Source organism: Trachinotus anak, unplaced genomic scaffold, assembly GCF_046630095.1.
Source record: "Trachinotus anak isolate AG129_WGS33_773 ecotype Australia unplaced genomic scaffold, CSIRO_AGI_Tana_v1 ptg000003l, whole genome shotgun sequence".
Classification (NCBI taxonomy): domain Eukaryota; kingdom Metazoa; phylum Chordata; class Actinopteri; order Carangiformes; family Carangidae; genus Trachinotus; species Trachinotus anak.
The window spans coordinates 21,749,683-21,774,890 of NW_027273854.1; the positions used below are offsets into that span (position 1 = coordinate 21,749,683).

General features: G+C 43.0%; 3 protein-coding genes and 1 non-coding gene across 6 annotated transcripts; all 4 read right to left on the minus strand.

Annotated features, from left to right (window-relative positions):
* Positions 1–76: 76 nt before the first annotated feature.
* Positions 77–11,925, minus strand: ubn2b (ubinuclein 2b). 2 transcript variants are annotated; one of them, XM_071474507.1, is made up of 17 exons: positions 11,265–11,912; positions 10,099–10,227; positions 9,878–9,979; positions 9,410–9,541; positions 9,167–9,270; positions 8,384–8,879; positions 7,114–7,184; positions 6,886–7,015; positions 6,249–6,355; positions 5,957–6,067; positions 5,700–5,843; positions 5,495–5,545; positions 5,357–5,399; positions 3,493–4,779; positions 1,674–1,881; positions 1,025–1,093; positions 77–741 (listed from the first exon to the last, which is right to left on the minus strand). In XM_071474507.1, exons 1-17 carry the CDS (start codon positions 11,577–11,579, stop codon positions 695–697), a joined length of 3,546 nt encoding a protein of 1,181 aa, XP_071330608.1. In that variant the 5' UTR covers positions 11,580–11,912; the 3' UTR covers positions 77–694. The 2 variants fall into 2 exon arrangements, with proteins under 2 accessions (XP_071330608.1, XP_071330609.1); XM_071474508.1 differs by lacking the exon at positions 1,025–1,093 and having other exon boundaries at positions 11,265–11,925.
* A 3,380-nt stretch (positions 11,926–15,305) lies between these two features.
* On the minus strand, positions 15,306–18,022 carry rpsa (ribosomal protein SA). Its single transcript, XM_071474523.1, has 8 exons — positions 17,867–18,022; positions 17,108–17,279; positions 16,894–17,012; positions 16,404–16,649; positions 15,945–16,073; positions 15,666–15,825; positions 15,530–15,550; positions 15,306–15,445 (listed from the first exon to the last, which is right to left on the minus strand). Exons 2-8 carry the CDS (start codon positions 17,238–17,240, stop codon positions 15,351–15,353), a joined length of 903 nt encoding a protein of 300 aa, XP_071330624.1. The 5' UTR covers positions 17,241–17,279; positions 17,867–18,022; the 3' UTR covers positions 15,306–15,350.
* Positions 16,726–16,865, minus strand: LOC139619373 (small nucleolar RNA SNORA62/SNORA6 family). Its single transcript, XR_011690372.1, has one exon. It is a non-coding gene; the product is annotated as a small nucleolar RNA SNORA62/SNORA6 family (small nucleolar RNA).
* A 2,012-nt stretch (positions 18,023–20,034) lies between the features above and the next one.
* LOC139618538 (mitochondrial glycine transporter A-like) lies at positions 20,035–24,043 on the minus strand. Of its 2 annotated transcripts, XM_071474529.1 has the most exons (8): positions 23,917–24,043; positions 23,019–23,141; positions 22,651–22,775; positions 22,344–22,428; positions 22,010–22,189; positions 20,820–20,988; positions 20,503–20,663; positions 20,035–20,297 (listed from the first exon to the last, which is right to left on the minus strand). In XM_071474529.1, exons 2-8 carry the CDS (start codon positions 23,031–23,033, stop codon positions 20,175–20,177), a joined length of 858 nt encoding a protein of 285 aa, XP_071330630.1. In that variant the 5' UTR covers positions 23,034–23,141; positions 23,917–24,043; the 3' UTR covers positions 20,035–20,174. The 2 variants fall into 2 exon arrangements, with proteins under 2 accessions (XP_071330630.1, XP_071330631.1); XM_071474530.1 differs by lacking the exon at positions 23,917–24,043 and having other exon boundaries at positions 23,019–23,179.
* Between the last annotated feature and the right edge of the window lie 1,165 nt (positions 24,044–25,208).

A 25,208-nucleotide genomic window follows, 5' to 3' on the forward strand; every position in this document is an offset into this window, starting at 1 on the left:
TATAGAGTGTGTTATCCTCAGATGTATGTGCTGAAAAAAATGTTTTTTTAATCGCTAAGAGCATCAGTCAAATTCATCCATTGTGAAGGGAAAGATTTTAATTAAAAGTCAGTTTGGGTTCTGTACAGAAATGAATTCATTTAAGAATTCAAATACAATGAAAAAGTTTACATCTTTCATTGAAAAAAAAAAGCTCAAATTCAACAATTTGCAGTTTACATTTCTTACAGGTATCAGTGATAATTACATTATGATAAAAACAGCACCAAATAGACACTGACCATGCATCAGAGAGGGAGACATACAAAGGCACACGTTCACCACCACCAACCAGACACAGTCAGACTCTCTCACACACAGACTCACTTAAAAAACCCATTCATTCCTTCTCCCTGTCCACAGTGATATAGGTCTATCTTGTAAACATTGACAAACAGTATTTGTCATTTTATTTAACAATTCTATGAAGAATAGTATTTAAAACTTATCAAATTGTTTAAAAAAGTTATATTTAACTGTGGTATTCATGAAAACTTGAGCTGATCTTCTCAGATCAAGTATTGTTAAGTGTAGCCCAGTCTGTGTTTCAGACCCCTGTTGTCAGTGGTCTGTCTATTTGTCACCCAAAGCCACGTTCCATCCTGATTTGTCCCAGTGTCCCGTCATTTCCACTGGGTGTAGAAATCCAGCTCTATCATAGAGTCTTCCTCTTGGCGTCTCCTGCCTGGCTTTGACTGACATCTGGACAGGAATAGTACAGTTTTTGAAATCAGTGAAAAGCAGTGACAGACCAAACAAAACCAAAAAAAAAAAAACCACACACACACACCATAGGGTTTGGACAACAGCTGCAATGACTCCATAAAGGCATGCTGCCACCAACAGACAAGCAGAGCACAGAACAGGACCAGACAGAAAAAGACAACCTGAGACAGAACACCAGACACTTGGAAAGAAAAAAAGAGAGGCAGGAGAGGGGGTCAATGGAGCAGGCTTCAAGGGTGGAGGGAGGGTCAGATTTTACCTGAGAAAGCGAGCTGCAAGTGAGGAGGCAGAGCAACCTGAGACCCTGACTGGAGACTCTTATACAGATCTGAGGAGACAGGACAGGGGAGCAAGGAGGACAAGGGGAGGGAGGAACATATGCCAAAAAAAAAGAAAGGAGAGGAGGGGGGGTAGTGGAAAAGAAGGAAAAGACAGATGGGGAAAGGAGCAAGATGGCGTAGAGGTGAAGAACAGGTGATGACAGCCAAACAGAGGAGGAGATAAAGACAAGAAGAAGTGTGAGGCCGAGTGAGTGACAGGTGGGGAAAGTAAGCGATACAGGATTGAGAGAAATTTGGGGAAATGAAGCAAACAAAATGGAATAATGTCAAACAGGAGAAAAATCACAGGCTTACATCTGACACACAGTATGGTGATAAAACAAATGATGCTTTAACATACAACACAAAACAAAGCCTGCACAGGAACACCCAGACGACAGCAGAGCAACATACTGATGGTCACAGACACAGACTGTCTGTTGTGTAAAAATATCTCAATCAAACCAAATGGAAAATATTTTTTATATTTAGTACCTGAGTGATTAATCTTAAATGTGTATATGGTGCATAGTTTAAATTGCATGTGTATAAAAAGATCCATGTTTCTGCCCTGCGCTCATCACTCACTCTGGGTCAGGGTGGAGAACGATGCATTGCTACTGGCCGCGGAGCCGCTGGCCGCCGTACTGGAGCCTGCTGTACCCAGTGGAGGCAGGTTTAGCAGTGGGGGGAACTGGAAGGGTAAGGATACGGGCACCAGGCCCCCCAGCATCCCAAACCCCAGGGGAAGAGAGGAAGCTGAGCCGAGCAGACTGCTGCTACCTGCTGTGGAGACCTGGACAGAAACAGATGAAGATCTTACAAGTGTTTCACAAAACGCAAACTCTAGATGGCTTTGTCAGAAAACACAGAAACTGTTCCGACTTCTTACAGATCCTCCCCCGTTTATGTGATTTTTACAGTTCTCTCAAATCACTATTGTATTTACCCACTCACCAGGAGAGGAGCGAGTCCTCAGATCCTTAGGTATAAACTGTGATAACACAATGTACAACTGCTCCATTAAAAACATCAAGTATCAGTACAACAGCCAAAAGCACCAAAAGTAAATACTGATTATGCTGCAGAATGACCCGTCAGTATTATATGTATACTACATTATGTAATTATTATCACTGATCCATTAACATAAGCAAAGTTTTAGTGTGAACTCATTTTAACTACTACATAATGTATTAATATTGTCAGGCAGTTCAACCTACAATAATGTAGCCTGACTTGTTTGTTAGCACTTTATATTCTTGATTAACTGATGAATTAGTTCATTGCAATATGTCAGAAAACTGTTAATAAAAAGCCCAATCACCACTTCTTTTCAAATCATTTGTCCAAGCAACAGCCCCAAACCAAAGATATTCAGTCTACAACGATGTCAAAAAGAAAATGAGCAAATCATCACTGGACAAGTGGGAGCGAGTGAATGTTGTGATTTTTGTTTGAACGATTCATCAATTATCAAAATAGTTGCTGATTAATTTTCTGTCAACTAATCATTTCTGTGAATTTAATCTGAATCCACAAAGTAACCACAGATGCCTCTGAAATGTAGAGGAGAAAAATGGTCTCATGGTTCTGCAAGAAATGTCCGAGCTACTTCTGATGATACACAGACCTCACTGTGGTCCAGCTGCAGAATCTCATTTCCTTTGTTAGAAAACATCTCGAAAACAACACAGCTCACATCAAAGATTGTCCAGAGTAACCCAGGACACCGTTTCTGGAAAATCCACATTGCTATTGATTTTTAAAACACTGAGTGACACAGATTAAATCTCATGTACTGAAGTGTGCTGGTGCTGCATGTTTCAATGGTGAACATCTAATACCTCAACAAACAGAACCACATGGCTACTCACCACTCAGGACAAATGATTCATGTTTGTCATGCAGGTGAGCTACAAAGCGTCTTTCTTTCTATTTCTTATATTTCTTTGTATTATTCCAGTGAACATGTGAATGCTGATCAACACTAACTGTTCCACACATTGTTCAGTTGAGGAAACCAAATTAATGAGTAGTTCACATGTTGAATGTGATTCATGTGGGACTTCAGACTCAACTGTCTTGGACAGAAAGTAAACTCGTTGTTTTGCAAAGCTAGTTTTAGATATTTTTATATTTTCAGATAACCTGAAAGAGAAACATTCTGTCACTTTTCATTTAGGTTAGATTTTTCTGGAGATAAATTATAGCAAATGTGGTGAATGATCAGATTACTACTGCGTGTGTAAATGTGCTGAATAATGATGCACTGGGACAAAGGGACGCACGCACGCACGCACGCACGCACGCACGCACGCACGCACGCACGCACGCACGCACGCACGCACACACACACACACACACACACACACGTTACTGATCTGGGCATGCTGACATTACAAACCTGTGGCAACTGAGAAGAGACGGATGATGATGAAACAGACGCGACAGACTTGGCCCCCTGAGGTGTCCCACTCCCGGGCCTCTGACGCTGGCCTGGGTTGGCTGAGACCACTGTGGGGGAGGCACTGGACCCTGAATGCTTGCTTATGGATGAGGTGTTAATAAGGCTGGTGTTGGTGGTGCTGTTGTTGTTGGGGGTCTTCTGGCTGCCTGGAGGAGTGTAGCTGCCTTGCCCTGGCTTGGTTGCTCCTCCCTGGGCACCTGAGAACGTCGGGCGGAACCCTGCTGGGGTTTTGGGGGAGTACTGGTGTATGGTGGGGGTTGCCTGAGACCTGGGGGTTTGAGAGATGGAGGGCGAGGCTGAGGTGGTGGCGGTGACAGCAGGGTTGGGGGTGCGGGGCGTGAGTTTGACAATAGGCGGGATGCTGCTGTGTGTGGACTTGGTGAGAGTGGCGTGCATAGGGGTGATGAAGTTAGACTGTGGCTGGGGCTGAACTCCAGCGAGCGTCTGAGAGAGGGAGGGGGAGGGGGACGATTTATTCTGTGAGGTGTGGGGCAGGCGGGGCGTCTGGAAGGTTTTGGGGCTCATGAGCAAGGTCGATGAAAGGGTGTGTGGCCGAGACTGAGGCGATGTGAGGATGAGAGCGTCACCACTGTTGGCTTTATTATTGCTGCCTTTGAGGAGGCCAGAGGGAGGAGTGGAGACCCCCGCCTTTGATCCTGGGGCCACAAGTGGAGATGCGGTGGGTGGTGGACGTGGTTTAGGTGGCGACGCTGAGGCAGGCATGTTGGCTTTTGCCACACCCAAAGGTCTCTGAGCGTTCAAAACTGAGTGTCTGTGTGCCTGCGGCGTGCCCTTGACGACCCCCATCCCATCCACCCTCACTGAGGGCAGAGGAGAGGACGTGATGGAGGAAGGCCGAGACAGAGAGGTGGTGGAAGACGAAGAGGTAGAGATGTAGTGAGGTGCATTGGAGCTGGGAGTGCTGACCGAGTTCTTTTTCTGCTGCTGAATGAGTAGCGAGGCGTTGAGGGAAGAGGGGTTGGGGGCTGTCCTGGCTCCATCCGGGGATGGGGGGCTGTCCCCCTGGGCCAGGCCCTTGGCCGCGTTGCCGAGGATGGCGAGGGCCTGGGAGATGGAGTCCAGGGAGGGCGCCGTCAGATCCTCATCAAGGGAGTCGAGACATATGGGCTCAGACGGTGACTGAGGTGGTCGCTTGGCAACCTGGGCGGCAGGGGAAGGAGTGGCACCTGCTGAGGGTGTGGAGCGCTGAGCCCAGACAACCTCCTGCGTTTCAAGATTACACAGAAATTTACACAGACAGTTAAGTTTACTCTTAGTGGTGATAAAGGTTTTACTCACATCCCCACATGAACTGTACATTTAAAGATTATTTTTAGCTGTAATTATTCCTCCCTCTCTAACCCAATTTCAACTGAGGAGATGGGGGATTAAATCCACTGCAGTGCACAGTTTAACTGAAGGAAGTATGAGACTTTAGCAGTGGTCTAGTGGGTATCTTCCAAACATAGCATTTTGCTTTTTGTTTCCACTGACAACATTTCCAGTCTGACCCAGACTGATGAAACTTCCCATTAGTTTGAGCTGAATATTAGAATGTGTTTTTACACAGAGGGCTGGAGATTATGTCGACCATGGGCAATTACCAATTACCATGGGTCATTAAAGTGACCAATAACTGGTGTAAATTGGTGTCCATGACAACCAGCCATATAATAACCATAATAATATATATACCAAAAATAAACAATGTAAGATTAATCAAGAGCCCAACTCAATACCAAGCACATTCAGTGAACCACACTTTCAATGCATCATATTTACAACTAATTAAAAGTCTAACCTTTGGCTTGGCCTTGGGAGTAGGAACCATCTTCTTCTTTGCTCTGGAGTGAAATGACAACATGAGTGAGTGAGAACAAGCTAAAATAACAAGAGTCAGTTATAAGAAAAGTGCTTAACAATAAGTTACATGACTCACGTGTAGCCTGTGAGGTGACCATGAGCCGTGATGCTCTCTTTGAACAACATCCTGTAGACAAAAAAGAAACATATAACACACATTAATATGAGAAATATTCATGTAAAGGCGCTAAGTTAAAGTTAAAGCTACTATCAAAGACAAAAAATACAGCTCGTAATCATCAAAATTACTCTACCTCATGATAGCAGGTAAACACACTCACCTGGCCTGCATCCAGCCCTTAGGCCAGAGGGGTTTAACCTCAGTCTCCATGAAGGCTTTGAGGTAGTCCTCTAGAGACAGCGAGTTCTTGCCCTCCAGCTCATAGCAGCCCAGCTTCACTCGCACCAGGTTGCACAGCAGTGTCCTGGAAAACACAAACAATTATCCAAATACTGCATGACTCCAGAGGGGAAGGGGACTATGAACATCTATGGCTACTCGCATAAGACATGAAGCTCCTTCCTCTGTGAAACTGACCTAAGTTTGTCGTCCCAGACAAACTTCTTTCGAGGCCCCATCACCCTCTTCCCTGGTTTCTCCTCATCATCATCCTCTGACCCGTTCTTCTCTCCCTCCCCAGACTGCTGCCTGCGAGCACACAAAACAAACATCACACATTAAATCACCTTTATAAACTATGTGGATGGAAATATGTTAAGAGGCAAACTGATACAGTGGGACAATCTGAGCAGCCTTCAAAATCCTTCAACTTCAACAGCCTTCAACTCTGGCTCAAAAGAGCCAGAGTTGACTCCACATCTGTCCTTACTTTGCCACTTTAGCGATACAGTCCATGTTGTACCGAGCAATCTGCTCCGGCATCACGCTGCACACCGCCAGCTTCAGCTTCAGCAGGGGCGTTCGGAGACGGTCATCCTGGGAGACAGGGATAAGCACAGTCAGATATCTCTCACTCACACACACACACACACACACACACACACACACACACACACACACACACACACACACACACACACACACACACACACACACACACACACACACACACACACACACACACACACACACACACACACACACACACACACACACACAGGCCAGGACACTCACACACTAAATATAGAATCACATAATGGGCACACAGCCAGCAGACACAACAGAAAACGATTTCACACAGTTACATTTAGACACAGCTGCCCACCTTGTGTCTTAGAGAGAACAGAAACCTGCAGGTTTTATTTGCTGATCAATTAAATGTAATAAAATGATCATTCTTCTTTGGTTCTTTGGACAATCTCCTGCATAACAAACCCGTTCTGCTGTATCCTTCAAAATCTGATAAGTAATGAGCAAACTGCAGCAAGCAGTCCTCATGGTCTGACTCGGTGTGACTGTGAGTCTCGTCCTCGTGTCTAATGATGATATCAGTTACTTCCACACACCTGTATGTTGAGGCTAAGCTTCTTAAGGCGTTTGAGCAGAGCTTCTTTATTGCAGGGCACAAAGGCCTCCAGGTGAGAGTAGACAGCTGAACGCACCTCGGCCGGCTGCTCCTGAACCTGTAACTCAATACTGCCACACACAGAGAGAGAGAGAGAGGGAGGTTTACATATATTTATATTTGTTGTTTTATACCCGTCTGTAAAAGTGAAACTGTGAACATTACTCACTCCAGCAGGATGTTGTTCATGTCCAATGTGAAGAATTTCTTCCTGCCCTCTTCATCGAACAGACGGGACGCCTGTGACGACAGACACAAGTATTATTATCAGACAGACTTAAGGAGCAATGCCTCGGTTAATCCTGTTCACATTTCTGAAAGTTGTGTCACAGCCTTGACAAACACAGACATCAAACCGGGGGTGAGGTGATTAAAACCTGTGACCTCCTGTAGACTCAGGCTACCTCCTGTCCATACTACTCCAGAGTTTTCAAGCCTCCACTGGCCCCATTTTAGTTTGAAAACTCTGGGGCTACATTGTAGTCTGGACGGCCAAAAACAGAGACCTTTGGAAACGATGACGTAGACACACCAGGTCAGTCCCTGATTGGCTCTTATCAGCCTCTGCTACCAGCAGTGAAAACATGAATTACAAGTGTTATTGATATTGTTGTCTTTGATAGCAGCTGTTGTTCAGCTGAATTCTTCATGTTAACGCTACAAAAGCTTTTGCTTTCCTCATTCATAGTATTTTCTGTGACTAATCAGATGAGTACACCTGAGAGTAGACAATCGGTTTCCAAACGCTTGTCTGGATGGAGATTGTTTTCATTTTATAACACCATTTTCAAATGAAATTGTAGTGGTGTGGATGTAGCCTAAGACACTGGTGCACTCTGATCTATAGAGCCATGCCTGGGTTAACAGCCTCCTTATCTTTGTAAATGTATTCTCCTAAATTGTGCGAGTAGTGATGCTTGTCGTTCTCATTTTCCTACAGTTCCTACAGTCTGCACTGAGCCTGGTAATGGAGCTTTTATGTGTGTTCCCTCTGTCTGGACCCTCTTCAGTCTGATCTAAAAAAGTCTGCATTGTCTAAAATGTTTGCAAAACAAATGTATTGCTTCAGACAGTGGAAACTCTCTCTTTTGATGTGTTAGTCTCAAGAAATTATTGTTTGCAGTTGGCTTTAGGTAGCTCTTAAGTTCTTTTACATCTTTTACATGATTGTATTAGAAATGTTATACCTGATGTTTTAATTGCATTTCTGTTTAATTCAGATTTTGTGGCATTTTTTCCATGTGCGTTGTCTGTAACTAATTGTTATTGATCCCTATCTTTGAAATCTTTTATTTTTAATCTTAATCAGACTTTCCTGGTTAAAAATAAAATGAAAAATGTTGAGCTAAAATTAAAAGCAGCCCCCCCTTTGTGCCAAATACTATATTTTAGATCTACACTCTACAGCATGTTATCCAGTGTAGTACTGAAGTTCGTACCGCTCTCAGGTCTTCGATGCGCTTCATGAGCGGGCCTGGGAGTCCGCTGGGCAGAGGGGGAGGGGCCATCACACTTCCCTGTGACACCCTGCTACCACCTGCTTTGTGTCCCATCCCAAAGGAGCCGTTCTCTCCCTGTGTTGGGCTGGAGGGCTGAGGGGAGTCCAGCATCCCGAAGTCCAGGTCACCCATCATGTCCTGCAGTATGTCGTTATTGGCTGCACCCAGCAGTGACATCACAGCCGGGTCAGCACTCAGGTCAGCCATGCTGCAGTCGTTGGTGCCAGCAGCCTTGGGGTGCGTGTTGAGGAGTGCACTGTTGGCGTTGGGCACTTTGGCGTTGGGCCGCGGCAGAACGGTAGCAGGCAGATTCTTCTTGCGCATCTCCTCCTTCTCCCTGGTGAAGCGGCGCAGCATGTTGGCCAGGTGGAGAGAGTCCTTCATCAGCTTCTTCCTCTTCTTCTTTTCTGGCCGATGAACATTCAGGGCTGAAACTCTGCCAGAGAAGAAGAAGAAGAAAAACATTTAACCACACAGCACAGGGATTAATCTGCCATGATTAAATCCTAAACTGACAAACTTAAGAGGGTGAGGGTGCTGATGGGAAACCATGACACATTGGACTAACTTCCAATTGGGGAACTCGTTGTTTCAGTCTGTAAAATTTCAGAATTGTAAGATTTTTGAACTGAACTTTAACTGAATGACCACACAGACGTCTGTAAAGAGGTGTATACATCATAATATTGTTAAAATGAGTCTGAAGTAATATCAAAACCTCACCCAGGCTTTGGTACTTTATTCTTCTTGGGTTTCTTGTCCTCCAGAATGCCATCTTGCTTTTTCCGCCGTTTTTTAATCACCCGCTCTTCACCATCTTTCATCTTCTACAAATGGGTGCAAAAAGTTAGGCTGATTAATACAGTACAACAACAGTTTTCAATACAAATGCAGTTTAAACACAACATTTATGTATTATCTACCTGTGTATATACAGGTGCTTTTATTTACAATATATGAACCTACCTTGAAGTGATTATCCTCGGTGCCTGCATTCTCTCCCTCAGAGTCGGACGCTGCTCTGAACTGCAGAGTGCCTGTGTTGATGTAGAAGCCTCCATGTTTCGTGGTGAGAGAGGCCGGTACCAGCTCATCATACTGAGGTCAGGTGAGAAATACAACTACTGTTAGTTTTCTTCTACGACCCAGGACACAATGTGTGATTTTGTGCAAAGTGAAATGCTGCCCAGTAGTAATAAGCTCAATGGCATTTGTGAACAAAGCTACACTTGAGACTAGTTGAATCGTTGACATTCTCAGCCTAAAACATAAAATTTAAGATTATAGATTGTTGCAAAAAAATTTAATTCACAATGTTTGCAGGGGCACACACTTTGGAAAATAATCTTTCATTTTAATTTATACGGTCAAGGCTGATTGCTAACCATTATAACTATAGTTCATGTGTGTTTTTGAAAAAAAAAAAGAACTCACAGCCTCTGAATTGTCTATGAAGGGGTCTGTCTCATCATAGCCATATCCAATATCAATGAGATCCTGCATCCTGTCCTTTTTCTTCTTCTTAGAGCCACCACCCTGCAAACAGAGGGAAAACCCAGGGTTCAAAAACCTTTTCAAAAAATATCTGGCAGCCGCAGCATGTAAAACATCCAGGCAGTTGCAGCTGTAACAATATATTCAGATAAAACACTCACATATTTGTTCTCAAATTTCTTGGCCAGCTCTTCCACCTCCCGTCTCTCCCGCTCATCATCAGCAAAGGGGTCGTTGGGGTCCAGGGGAGGAGTGAGTCCTTTAGGGACTGTTGAACCTGCAAGCTTTACCTGGGGTAAACAAGGACATTGGATCAGGGGTGAAACGGAAGCAAGAGGCTTTTGATGTTTTTCTTCATAGAGTGCCATTTCTCACAAACAGCCATGAACCTCATCGGTCATGTTCGTCACAAGCTGCAGAACTCAGACTGAGAAAACAGTTGTATAATGTCGTCTGCGGCTCTGAACGCAGCGATTAGGGGTGATATCCGATTAAGCTTGAAACATGAAATTAAGAAGAGAAAGTCTGCATTAAAACCTGAGGATGTGGAGTTTGGAAGAGGTGGGCATTATGATGCGTTCATGTCATATCGTAGTAATCGTAAAAACAATACTCTGATGCGTAAATAGTGTTCACATCAACATCCAAGTTGTAGTTACAATTTTAAGTCACTTGACTTTTCTACAAGTTCCAATATATGCGACTCGGTGCTTCACAACACAGAAGTGCCTGGAAGTCAAACAAATAAGGACAACTCACATCTACCAAAGTCCATTGTTCACTGTGACTCAACCCACATCTAACAGATATAGTGTTATACTGTCAATACACAGTATTTTAAACCTTCACTCAACCAGTAAACATGGAGATTTCTCCTATCTCTACTATCCATCCCATGTGACATGCGCACAGCATTAACCAGGCAGTTAACCAGGCAGGAGGAGTCAAACAGAAGAGGAGGATCCGTCAGTCTGTGGTTTCACTCTTACTAGTTACTAAAATTCAGGATATTACAGCCTCCGTTTAACAATTCTCTGTCACACACAAGTCCCCCAGTTTCAAGGAAATACATTCATAAATAACTGGATTTCTCCTTTAACATACAACTTTTCATCCTCAGCAAGGGTCGTAATAAATAAAAACTGATAATATGAATAGTGGTGCGTTATCGACACTGCACAATTAACTCTCTTAAGTAAGTAACAACATTTGTAAGTGTGACATCTCAGCCTCGAAGCCCAACCAGTGCGTCTCTCCTGAACTGCTGCCAGGTTAGGCCCCTCCTGCTCATATCATGGTGCCTCCTGTGTCTCCACTCGCTCCTAACCTGAGTAAGAGTTGAGTTGACCAGCTCGCCGTAGTTGAACTCGGCCGACCCTCGTTCATTTGGCTCGGTCAACGGGAGGTTGAGGCGGACGGTAGGTTTCGTCTCCCCGGTCTCGGCGTCGCCTCCTTTCGTGTTACCAAACAGACCTCCGCAACCTCCTGACCCCACCGCGGCGGCACTTCCACCTCCATCTTTCCCAAAAGTGATGTCGACGGCCTCATCTTCGCGGCGGCGCTTCTTGCTGGACTCCGGGGTCGGCGGCGAGGTGTTGAAGGATGAGATGGTGACGAACGGCACCTTCCTCGGCTCTGCCATTTGACGCTCTCCGTCCGTCGACCGGGCACACAAAACAGGCAGCGCCACACTCCTCTGCCGCTGGCTGGAGAGCTAAACCTGGAGATGGTCGACAAGTACAGCTAGCTAGCTAGTTGCTCTGCTAGCTAGCTTCCTCAGAATGAGTGCTGCAGACAACACAATCACTTTTATCTCCTCTCAGCCCGTTTTAATCCATATAGTATAATCCCTGGCACGGCCCCCGTCACCTACGAGGGACTTAAACAGTGAGAAATCGCAGTTTTGAGAGCTTCCATGAAATTGGTGTTTCGCTACCGCAAGGAGTATTCTGTAGTAGCCATCTTGATCATTATTATCATTATTCAGTGGCTGGGCGTGCGTATGAAAAGAAAGCGGAAGCCGGGGAGGAAAGGGAACAGCGGTGGACCAATAGGAGAGCTGGAACACGCCCACCTGACAGACTAGCGCGAATATGCAGGAGATGATTGTTCAACACAGGCGGGACGAAGCGCCACTGTTTACAACAGGGAGATATATTGCTCGTAGTTGCTCATAAAATCAGAGCGATACATTTTGAACCGCGTCCATCCTGAAGCTTAAGAGGTGCACTTTAATCTCACGAATGAAATGTACGCTTCTAATGCTTTTTATTTTATTATTTTTACTGTAAATCGTTTCCCTTTTGCAGTACACATGTAGAGATCGTAGATCGGTGATAGGCAAATACATATTTTTCATAAATCTACTGTAGATAACTGCAAATACACAGCTCATGTGAATCCCAATAAATACGGCCTTGTCACATAGATAATCAGGATAAGAAATGATTTGCATTAAACACAAATAGGCATGCTGTTTTTTTTCCAAGGCAAAACAATACGTTTGTTCATTCATCCATGACTGAAGCAGGCTCTATACTTATTGTGTGTGGATTACCTATTAAATACATTAGTGTCATAAAAAAAGGCTACATGTGCGTCTATAACTGTCTTTGCCAGATGAGTAACAGACTTAAAAATGGGAAAAATAATATCTGTGCTCAGATTCATTCCTAAAGCAACTAATTTAGAAATCAGTTTTATTCATAAATCAAAGAAAAAAATACTGAAATATAAAACGTGAATAAAAGAGTCATACAGGTAGTACAGTTACTACCTTTAACACTTGAAATGGCAAGTTTGGACAGATTTTTAAGAACAGTGATGTTAAAGTTAAATTATTTTTGGCACAATTCTTCATCAATGAATGCAAATGGTACAGAGTACAGCCTAGTTGGCAGAAAGTGAAGTATGTGTATTTCATATCTCTGCAATGTATGAGTAGTAAAGGAGCCAAGAAAGTACCTTATGTCATCACATGGTATGATACTATTCAGCCACTAGTTTATTTATTCATTCATTTATTTTATTTTTTTATTTTTTTTACTTTTTGAAAATATTTATTTATGTTGTATTTCTACATGTTCCTTACATTTGTCTTTTTGATGTCACTGCATTGCGTGTTGCAAATATGTAGTTTCAACAGATAAAACAAAAGTCAGTTCATCGCACTGACAACATACAGAAAATGATTCTCTTCTGCAAACACAGTGTTTTAATAACCCTATAATGTTCAGTGAAAATCCCTCTCACATTATGAAGTGATTCTGTTGCAGAATGAAATTACTGCCTCGTGGTTATCTGCCTCAGCCAACCGGCCAAGTTCCAGGAAGTATAGTGACAATGTCAACTTCCTGAGTTACAGCTTTGAATAATGGCCAGAAGTGTTTTTAGTGATTATGATGTCACAGTGAAGTTGACCTTTTGGATATAAAACATCATCATTTTTATCCTATTAGACATTTGTGTTAAATTTTGCCATAATTAGCACAATAATTTGTGAGTTATGGCCAAAATGTGTTTTATGAGGTCACAATGACCTTGACCTTTGACCACCAAATTCATCCTTCAGTTCATCCTTGAGTTGTTCGTGCCCGGTGTAATAAAATTCCCTCTGGGCGCTAGTGATATTTTCACTAGAATATGAGGTCACCATGACCTTGAACCAAAATCTAAATCGGTTCATTTTTGAGTCCAAGTGAATGTTCGTACCAAATCTGAAAAAAAAATCCCTCAAGGTTTACACTCAAGAGGCCAAAGAAATTGACCTTCACCTTTGACGGCTGAAATCTAATCAGTTCAGAAGAAATTCACTCAAGGCGTTACTGGGATATTGTGTTCATGAGAATGGGACAAACAATCAGAAAACAGAATGCCTCCGGCCCTGACTGTCACTGACTGATCATACACACTGAGTGTCTCAGCAGCAGGAACACAGGAACACATGCACAGTGTAGCGCAGTAAAATACTGAAGTAATATCTGAGCAGCCATCTACTATACACAAGATGACGCATGGAATAAAAAAAATAAACTAAATGTGTATATGTATTGTGTACTAAAACAAATATTGTCACAATTTAAAGGGAGCATATGTGAAGTCCATGAAAAATTAATCACAGGAGTTGCACAGGAGGATGGAGCATGAACTGTGTTGAATAATGTCAGCAGTTGTTGTGGTCACTGCAGACAATGTAAAACGGTTTTTGTACACTGTGTAGAATCTGTGGCATGCCATCAAAATGATGGTGCAATTGGGACTTTTCTGGCCTCAGTACTTAGAACATTTTTATGAAAACAGAGGGACAGACAGTAGGTAGATTCTAAAACTAATGCACAAACAACAGCATGTATTGTTCAAGTGGCAGTTACAGTAACATCTCCTACCTTCATTCCTGCTCAGCAATGATAAGCTGGTTGGTTATGATTTCCCCGACTCACAATTAGTTTAAAATTCTTTGTGTATTGTGTTGCACAAGTTTTCTACTGAAATTAATAGTTTGAAATTTATTGATGATAGTTTTGGTTACAGCTTTTCAGGCATTTTTTTTTTTAAATCATCAATAGAAGTTATTCTTCATATACATGTAACCCACAAATACAGTGGGATTAGAGTCTGTAACATCTACAAGACCGCACACTATACACAACCCTGCTTTGCCATTTCCATCAGTCTCTACTCAAATTATTGCAGCAATTAATATAAAATGTGCAAATCAGCTGCAAAGACCCAACTTGATATGTAGACACACATTTCAATGTAGAGCTTGGCTATAACTCACCATTATCTTCCATTCAGCCCATTTTTTAATATTGTGCAAACTGTGCTGGCATTACATGCATTTAAGTAATTCAATTAGTCAAGCGATCTTTTAATCTACAGCATGCAATAAACTTGTTCCATAAGCGTTGCATTTTTTAAGGTTATGCAACATTTGGGGTCAGATATTTTAAGTTAAATATGTCAGTGGGTCAAGTCCCCTGGATCTGCAAATATATCCAGTATGGAAAGCAGTCAGAATGTTTGTACCTGTGCTCAATACACACCCGACTATCTTAAGGGTTTACAGCACTTCTTCCACCACTGATATCTCACTTACACCGAATAATTTACTACATCATTCATTATCGATTATATATTTCACCTTAGTAAATATGTTGGTTTACCACAATAAATTCCTCAGACCATCAGAGTGGTGGGGATTTACTTACATGTGCTATGATAGACATAATGTGGTGTGTTGACAGTACAAGTATTCTTTTTTAAAAAAGTGTTGCTATTCCAGGGACTCCAGTATGCATTTGATGTCAGGTTGGAGGAACCAATAGTGACCTGAGTAAATATCAAATGAAGCAACTGAATCACAAAGTTAAAGTGTAAAAAAAACACTTTTATTGTTGCCAGAGTCAATGATTTAAGACCAGTCGGAAGTGGCACCACCCCAGTCAGATGCCTGGGCAGTAGGGGCAGTGGACCAGTCCTCGGTGGCAGGCTGAGTACTCCAGTCTTCTGCAGGGGAAAGAAAAATTTGCATTAAGTCAAGGAATACTTACATCTTCAATTACTACACAGACTCACCAGAAAACACTTTACCTGTCTTGACAGGTGCAGCTGCTGTAACAGAGAAACAAAAAAAGTTTTAACAGTGGTTCAACATCACACAACAGAAGAAAACCAGATGCAGTTTCACAAAGTTTAGGTTAAGATCAGAAGAGAACTGTGCTCTTACCTGCTGGGAACTGCTGGATGGGCACAGATGGCACAGCAACACCTTCAGACCAGTCAGCTACCTCAGGCTGAGCAAACTCAGCTGCAGGGGCGCTCCATTCACCCTGGAACTCCTCCTTTCCAACAGCCTTCTCAGCTGCAGCCTGCTCCTCCTTCTCAATCTGCAGTGAAAAAAAAAAAAAAAAAGTGTATTACAGCATGTAAACACACTCATGTAACCAATACATACAGCAACATCAAGCCACTGTCCATGTGACAAGGTGCCCTGCATTTATCTTACCTCTTCAGGGTCCCTGTAGAAGTACAGATCTGGCATGACCTCCCATGGGTGCTCCCTGGAGATGGTTCCCCTCATCCTGAGAACCTCCCTGGCCAACATCCACCACATCAGACCCACAGAGTGGTGGCCCTGCAAGACAGTTTCAGATTGGCCATGGATAACCAGAGTAAAAATCCTAGCAGCTACTATTGTATTATGCTTCTTTTATTTCATATCCTCAAAGGCAGATAAAAAAAAACAAAATTCGGCAGTTGTAGCAAGACCTCTACCTACTTCCCCCTGTGTGGTTCAGAAAGAGAAGGTTAGAGGCCATGCATACTTTTTAGCACACATCCTACACCCCGCACTGCACGGACAGGACAGCACCGGGCTCTAACAGTGTGCAAAATGGAACGATTCACCAAGGGGAGGAAAATAAAAGGCACAATTAGTGAACATGTTATGTTTAGTTGGTCTCACCTTGTTGTTACAGGGGATGGAAATGTCCACGTATCTCAGTGGGGAGTCAGTGTTGCACAGGGCAATGGTGGGGATGTTGACGTAGGAAGCCTCAGTCAGCGGCTGATGGTCAGCACGAGGATCTGTCACAATCAGGAGGCGGGGCTCCCTGAAAGCTGCCTGGATCTGATTGGTGAATGTACCAGGGGTGAAACGGCCATGGAAGGTGGTGGCACCGGTGGCAGAGGCAAACTTCAGCACTGCTCTCTGAAGTGGGCAGAGAGAACAAGTTTTACTCAAGATTTCAGGTAAATTCTGGTTCTCATTTTCCTTGAACAAATTCAATTGTGGCTCAGGTCACTATCAAACCCCAGTCATGGGACAGCCGTCCTCATGGTGTTAGCGAAAACCCGGCCCAATTGCTCTCGCACACTTCCGACACCTGAACACCGACATCAGTGCCCGGCTTTAACAGTGTGCACATCAGTTACAGTACAATATTTGACTTTACCTGTCCAGTGTTCCTGGAGGAGATAACACACACATCAGCTGGGTTCTCAATGGCAACAATGGCCCTGGCTGCCAGCAGCAGCTTCTCCCAGGTTTTCTTCAGGTTAATGATGTACACACCTGGAGATTCAGGAAGGAGCCCGTAGCACAGACATTAATTCATGATTATTCTGTATTTTAACCTGTTTGACGAACACCACAGTTAAGAGACTCACCGTCGCTTTTTCTCTTGTAGACGTACTGCTCCATCTGGAAGTCCAAGTTGGTGCCTCCCAGGTGGGTTCCTGCAGCCAGGAACTTCAGCACATCCTCCTCCTTCATCTGAAGGACATCCAGACCTCCGGACATCGTGACCGCTTTCCCTGCGTTACGAGTTAGATGGGAGAGCTGGGGAAAGGATGACAAGCATTAGTCACAATCTCAGTGTGCAATAAGTTGTGCTTTAAGACTGAGAAAATGGCATTTCATTATGCATCAAACTATATGGGTGTCAAACTGTTGTTCTTTTTTCAAAGACACTCGTTATTCTGTTGAGAAAGGCCAGGATGCATGAAGCTGGTGAGGCCGAGCTAAAGGGCGCTGCAACAGTAAGAGACGTTAACTGATGGCATCCGGGTCGTGGACGGCGAGTGAACGCGTAAAACCACACGGTGCGCCAAATGTCCCCTCTCCTCACGGCTACAGTAACACTGATGAAGATGAAGATGAAGAGCTGGGTTTGGTGACGTGACGAAGAGCGAGCCGCAGACACCGGCGGTCGCGAGGGGGAACGGCGAGGTGAGCGCGTGTCAGCAGCTAGCCAGTTAGCAAAGACGTTAGCATGGCCTTTTTTTTAGATAATTTCAGGCATTAAAGACACGACAGGCTGGATTTGTCCTGCCCTGTGGTGTGTTTATAGGTTAGTCTCTCAATATTTCGTACCCCTGGCAGGATTTTAGGGGTTTAATACCAAAATATAACAAGTTAAAACTCACCACGAAACAACGCCGTATGGAAATCCGACCACACGGTGGAAAAGAGAACGCTGGGAGGAAATGACGTAGATTTTATACTGAATTTCCAGGCGTGTGATTGGTTGGTTAGTGTGACTCTGAGCTGGATGTAGTTCCGCAGTGTGGCGGCTAGGTGGGGGTCTGCCCTATGCGCTGTGATGGCAGGGGCAGAGGTAACCAGTGGTCAGATCACGGGTCGGATGGGTATCCCATATTAAGACAATGGAGATGGAAAGACCATATTAAGACAATGCTGAGACGCTGACTCCTCAGTGAAAGACTGACCTGTGTTGTAACTGTCCTGTATTTGCTAGAGATAAAGAGTTCCAGGCAAATGGAACACAATATGTACACAATGACACAACAAGTTGAGAAATGATTTCAAAGAAACGTGTCTTATGCCCAGAGAGTTGTAGATGAAACTGTAATCCTGTAAGGACAGTACAGGTCTTAAAAACGTCTGAGTGTGGTGGGAGACTGGACAGAGACCGGCGCATACTGTAGTAAGTGGGTCAATTGGTAATGATGTGTTGATTCAAAACTTGGGATTGGATGAAAGTCAAGGACATTAGAGGTGATGGATCTTACAAATATGGCTAAAAAGGAGTGGGGCAATGGGTCACATGAGGGAATGACATTTGGAGCTGTTTTCTTGGAAAGGAGAAGGGTAAAGAACATAATACACAGTAAACACCCCCCCCCCCCCCCCCCAAAAAAAAAACAACAGGGTTTTCATCACACTCAGAGTGTGTTGGTTTGGTCTCTCACCATAAATAATTTAAAAAGTTAATTTAGCATTTCCTCACTCAGAGACATGGCCAACCTGTATTTTTGTTTTCAGCCGCTCATTGTCAAATCACACCTTGCTGCTCAGTCAACAGTGTTAAAAAGCCCCTGGATGTGACACCGTGGCATACAGCTTGTGGAAACATGGCACAGCCTACTGTCATATGAGGTTTAAAGGACAGATTCTTGATCTTGAACTTTTCTAATATGTGCAGCTAAACCACGAATGAGGTCTCCGTATATTCCTCACACTGTTGAGGTTTAGCTATAAATTCTTTGTATATCAAATCAAATAAAAATGAAGAGGAGCAAGTCTCTATACAGTTCAGAAACATATTGTCTCTAAGTAACTGGTCTTTAATAAATTAATAAATAATTAACTTGCCTATGTCAGACAGATCAGAAATAGCTTCAAATCTTAGCCTGATAATCTTTCACTCCTTGTCCTTATTTCCTATTTGATGTTATGTCACCACTCCCCCTCTGCTGCTTATCTGTCCTGCAGCACTGTGCTGAGTCTTTGGCCTTTATGTTCGTGCAGTCTGCTGCAATATGCTGACCAATATGTCTTTGTTATCTCTTGGAAGTGCTTCTGATTGTTTTACACCACAGCTGAACCAGAGAGCCACCTCACTGGCAGAGTCAGCTATGGTTTTTTTGTCCTCTTGCCATATCTGCATGACAGCATTTCAGAGGTCAGCCAGGCATGAGGCTCTAATGTGAAGCACTTCAACTTTCTGTTGAATCATTTACACAGAAACAAAATGGGCACACACAAGAATAACATCAAGATATTGTATATATTGTAGTGTTTTGTTTCATTACCATCCTTTAAAAGGTAAAATATATTTACAATGGTAAATACATTTGCATGAACATATATTTCAAAAAATATGAATCATTACATTTTAAGGCAGATGAATGTACTGAGTAAATATTACAAGCACACATCATTTTATTTTACAAAACATACAAAAATATCAGAATATAAAGAACATTGTGTTATAGAAAGGCATTTAAGGGCCTGTCCAGGTTTTAGACTGTGCGATCAGAAGTCCTGATCACTGCAGTCATTTTGAAATCACATGGATTTGTTCCACAACTGTGAAAAACACAGACGCAGGAATTTCCACCACATTTCTAAAATGAGGAAAGTCTCAGTCCAAATACTCAGTGGGATCAAAACATTCTGTACATCTTGTAGTGCAATATAGAACATCATAGCGTATCAGTATTATTTTCAAATATTGTCTCTTAAAGTACATAGCGCAGGCAGAAAGGTTGGATTCCTGAACTTTAGCCATAACCCAGAAAACATTTCACAGAGCAAACTCTCCACATCTCTTCTGTGATGTGCATGTCGGCCATTTACACTCTCTTTGATCACCAGTCACCATCTCTCATTACAGTAGCAGTTCCTTCATCTTCACACATTACCGTCTTCACTCAGTGACTTGACTTTAACCTTTTATTTCTTTCACAAGCTTCTCATCAACGTTCCCCTTCAGGACTTCAGTCCGATGTGGGCCATCATCTGCTCATACACTGTCCACGCCATGGCGGCCATCATGGTCCTCCTTAGTGAGCGAGGAACGGCCCCTCTGAAGAAACCCTGGAGGCCTTGTTCCTTAGAGAGAGGACAAGGACAGGGGTCAGATGAAGTCATGAAATGTATCATACAGCTCTGTACTGTGGAGTTAAAACATCAGACGGTTCACCTGGTTATCCCCAAGTGAAATGCAACTTAAAAACACCTTGAAATTCTGAAAAGCTCGATGATAAAAGCATCAAGTATTTCTGACCTGACACACTGAACAGAATGAGATAGTTACCATGTAGATGTATCTGATGGCCTCTGCCGTCCTCAGCGGTGGATTCACTTGGACGTGTGTTTTGACCACATCTGCGGGCTGAGTGACCAAGGAGGCCAACACACCCGCCAGGATCCCACAGCTGAAGTTAGCCAGGGGGGCCGAAGGAGACGCGCTGATTTCTTGAAGGCAGATAGAAAGAAGCTTGTTAATTCAAATGGACGTTAAAGACAATAACCTGTTTAGCTCCTGTTTGAATTTTAAATGTAGATGTGTCAAGCTCCTTTAACATTCAACATTATTATCATGAATCTCTTTCTCTCTGGGCCTATATTTACCTTTTGGCAGTGAGGCCTTGGCCTGGCTGTAGAACATGACATAGATGCCAGAGAAAGGAACATCTCTGAGGAGAGTGGCCATCAGGCCGGAGAACAGAGCTGCAGGACCCTCAGTCTGACACACACTGCGTAGAGCCCCGAGCACACTCCTGTAACTGTACCTGCCACACTGAAACGCAGTGATATAAACATTTAGTTTAGTCCAATACACACATTAACACACTCATCCAAGGAAAGACAACAAATAACTAAAGACACACTGTGCAAATCGTACAAGGATTGAATATAAGACCAATGAAGATCTTTTTTTATGGCATCGAGATTTTTGTTTGGTTGCAGAAAGATTTCTGGTGTAATTGATCCACAGGAAAATAAGTATCTACAAGGTCAGTATATTTGAAAGAATCTATAATAATTTATAATTTCATGAGAACACAAAAATAAGTTCATTTATTCATATTCACTTGACATAAAGTATTTATTTTCCTATTCATGAACATCATATAACTACAAACGGCTACAGCTCTGTGGTCTGTTTTTTTGCCTTGAACTCCATTATCAGGTCCTAACCATCCACCCACTGTCAGAGCATCGCACACCTATAACCAACAGTTACAATGTGACTGGTTGGTTAAAGACAGTAATTTCCAAACAGATATTTACACTCTGTGGGGTTCTGGGGGCCAGCGGGTAATGTGTGAGGGCGAGAGATAAGCTCAAATTATTAAAAAAAAATAAAAAATACAACTACAAATTAATCAAAAAATATATTCACATATTCACTCTGTAATACTATATATTGAGATTCAAAGCTAATAAGTGAGTGAGCAGAGATGTCTAACAGTTACTTAAAAGTGATTTAACAGTCAAAAAATACTGTAGCAATATTCACTTTTATATAATAAATAGTATTAATTAACATCCAGTTTAAAATCAGTTCAAATTAACACATGTGAAACTCAACAGGTGGTGTTGATGAAGGGCTACCTGAGGTCATCTGACAGCTGTGGGGATACATCTGCCAGAAACAGGCTGGGAACCACTGGTTTCCATCATGTCATTGGGTCATTCAGGACAATTATGTCTCAACCGACCATGATTTTTGTTCACACTCTCCTTATCATGATTCACACAGGATACCACAGGAAACACACCTCCACACACACACGAACACATCTGTCTGTGCTTACTTCAAAGCGTGTCTTGATGACAGTGACTGGCAGCATGAAGACCCCCGCCACTGTCCGGGCCCCACCTCCCAGCAGCACGGCCTCCAAAGCCCCCGAGCTACGGTCCTGGGAGAAGTGCTGCTTCAGAGAGTAGTAGGTGCTGAAGTAGATCCCCACACCTGGGATGGTCCGAACGAAGGACTAGAGGAGTCAATGAACAGGAGAGTGGAGTCAGAAAAGGGAAACTCTGAAGCTGGTAAATAAGTGAACATTTTTCCAGACATACAGGAGGCTTATAAGACAGGAGGATGGAGAAAATGTGTGGTTATGTGTGGTAGCAAAATGGCGTTCTAACCGGTGAAACTCCTTTCCACAGTCCCAGCAGCCTCTCTGTCCGCACCACACTCAGGAGCATTGTCATCATCCCCACCCTGCCTGAACTGAGAGAGGAACATTCAGATAAGCTGACAGAAAGGTGATCGATGGTAAATAATGAAGATCGCTTTCATGTGGGACCCATGTGCTGCATGTGTGAACTTTCTATTCTGTCCATCCAGTCAATAAATCAGTTTCTGGAGGTCACAAAGCATGTGATGCAAACTAGTGATCAGTGACTGATAACTGTGAACGTGTGTTTAAGTGTTCGGCGTACACAGACTCACCCGGGCTGCATGCCGCTCTGCAGCGTCTGCAGACGAGTCTTGACCAGGTCAAGAGGCTGAAAAAGCAGCGTGGAGCAGGTCCCACTGAGGGAGCCACACATGAAGGCTTTGATAGCTGGGTGAGCCTGGGGAGGGGGTTACAGACAGACAACAGAGAGCTTTAGTCAGAAAAGTGGGGTTAAAGACAGTTATCAGCATGTCAGGATGATGTCAGGACAATGTCAGGATGCCTTGACCTCAAGTTAGTTATAAAAGGTGCAATGACAAGATTGTTGCTCAAACCAGAAAGGAGGAAAAGAAACCACCCCACTAATGACTAATATCAGGTACATAAAACAGTACATAGTCATTTCCACTGTAAAACTCACCAGTGACAGCTCCATAGTTCTTCAGGATGATGCTTAAGTCTTTTCAATGCAAAAAATCTACTGTGTTTCCTTCCTTTCACTCTGCTGCTGTCCACTCTCAAATGTTGCAAATGCCAATTACACCTAAAGAGACGAGAAATGAGAAGTTACACACTGGCCAGTTCAGTAATCCAATAAGCAGCACAGTTTTTGCCAGTGGAGTATCGCTCAGAAGATGTGCACAGTCCTGCTGTCTGTGTCAAGCTGCTGATGATAGCGCACACACCAGGCTAAATATACAGATCACCTGAAGGACACTGTGCTCCCTATTTGCGACCACCCGACACAACACACAGCTATTCATTAACTAACCAAAGATCATCCTGCTACATATTAGGATGGATCTTGTGTTTGTTATCCCGTGACATGTTTTTCACGTGAGTATGAATGTGAACACATGATGAACTAATGTAGTGTGTGTGTGAGAGTGAGAGAGTGAGAGAGAGAGACAGAGAGAGAGAGAGAGAGAGAAAGAAACACGATGCACTTGAGTCCAGATTGATTTAGCACAGAGTTTAAAAAGTCCTTCCTGAACAATGTATTCATTTTTTCCTAACAGATGTTTCTGGGTTTGAATCCCACATCTGTAGTTTTGGCAATAATTTGATAAGACTCCTTCAGACTCTTTCAGACACCCAACAGAGACACAGTGACAACACCTGCATTCACCTTCAACAAGAGTATTATTTAAAATATGTGAAAAGGTCAGTAGACCAACTGCATTACTTTAAACAACCTAATAATTTAATATGATTTGACAATTTCACCAGAGAGATTCAACAAAGTGTGCCCTATTATCTTGACATATATGCACAGTGCATGTATGTATGTAAGGTGTAGGTCTTCCTGTGTAGCTTACCTCCTTAAATGTCCTGCAGTGTGCAGAGACTGATATCAAAACTCTGCAGCTATTACATGAACACACAGTAGGACCACCGACTGTATACTGAAAGGGTAAAGGAAACGGCGGTCCTCTTCTTCTTCCTCTTCTTCTTCTTCCTCCTCCTCTTCGTCCTAAGACACGGCAGCCGCTCCGCACCTCACTATTTTACTGCGGTGAATTTTTCTCTCCGTCGAGGGAGCGAAAAGTAAACGAGGTTAAACGTCTGCGTCAATCCCTCAGACTGTCATGTCCAGGGCGGAGACAGCCCTGAGCCTCACCGGTGACCGGAGCGCTGTTCCGCCTCATAAACACCGATAACCGCGTTTCTCACTGATAACTTAAACCGGCCGGTTCCTGTTTGACGACGGGGCGTGTCGTAACCGCGTCGGAGCCCCGCCCACCTACGAGCCCCTTGTTCTGATTGGTGAAACAGCACTATGATCGTGACGTCACTGTGAGAGGGGCGCTACTCTAGTGAGTACGTGACAGGTGGAGTACCGCAGGCACGCATTGATCCAGAAGTCAGTCCGCAGCTTCTCTGAAACCCAGTGTAGGCAGAATAAATGTGTATTTTATAGAACACAAAACAAAACTGCATCCACAAACTGTCTTTTTATTATCATTATTTTTAATGTTTTTCTCTGAAAAATAACATGTAAAATGTCTAACACCTTGAAACATAAAGGCGCATCTTAGGTCTTCACTAAAAACCAATTTGTATGTTCAGTGGTGAAGAAACTGTACTTAAAGTTAATTAAGTTAATCACTGAAATTACTATGTTGTGGCATTCAGCATTTTACTTAAGTAATGCAGAAGTGTTTAAGAAACATGTACTTAAATTAAAAAACGAGTTAAAGTGCTCATATATCATTTTATCATATATTATTGTATTAATGTTACTGATGTGTAAACAGCATTTTAAAGATGTAGCTGGGTGGAGACAAGTTAAACTATGAACACACTGTTGTACAGCTCATTTATAGGATTACATCATATTTTTAAAGATCATAGGCTTGCACGTAAAACACGAATATTAATAGTATTTAAACTGCAACCAACTGTGTCAAATAGTCAAGTAAAAAGTACAATTTTCTTCTCTGCAGTGAAGTGGCAGAAAATAGAAATACTCAACTCTAAGAATAGTACTTTTGTAAATGTACTTAGTTACTTTCTACCACTGACTGTATTAGAGAATACCAGGGGGATTTTCATCTATATTTCAATCACAACTGTTGTAAAAGAAAGAAAAAAAAAACACTTCTTACAG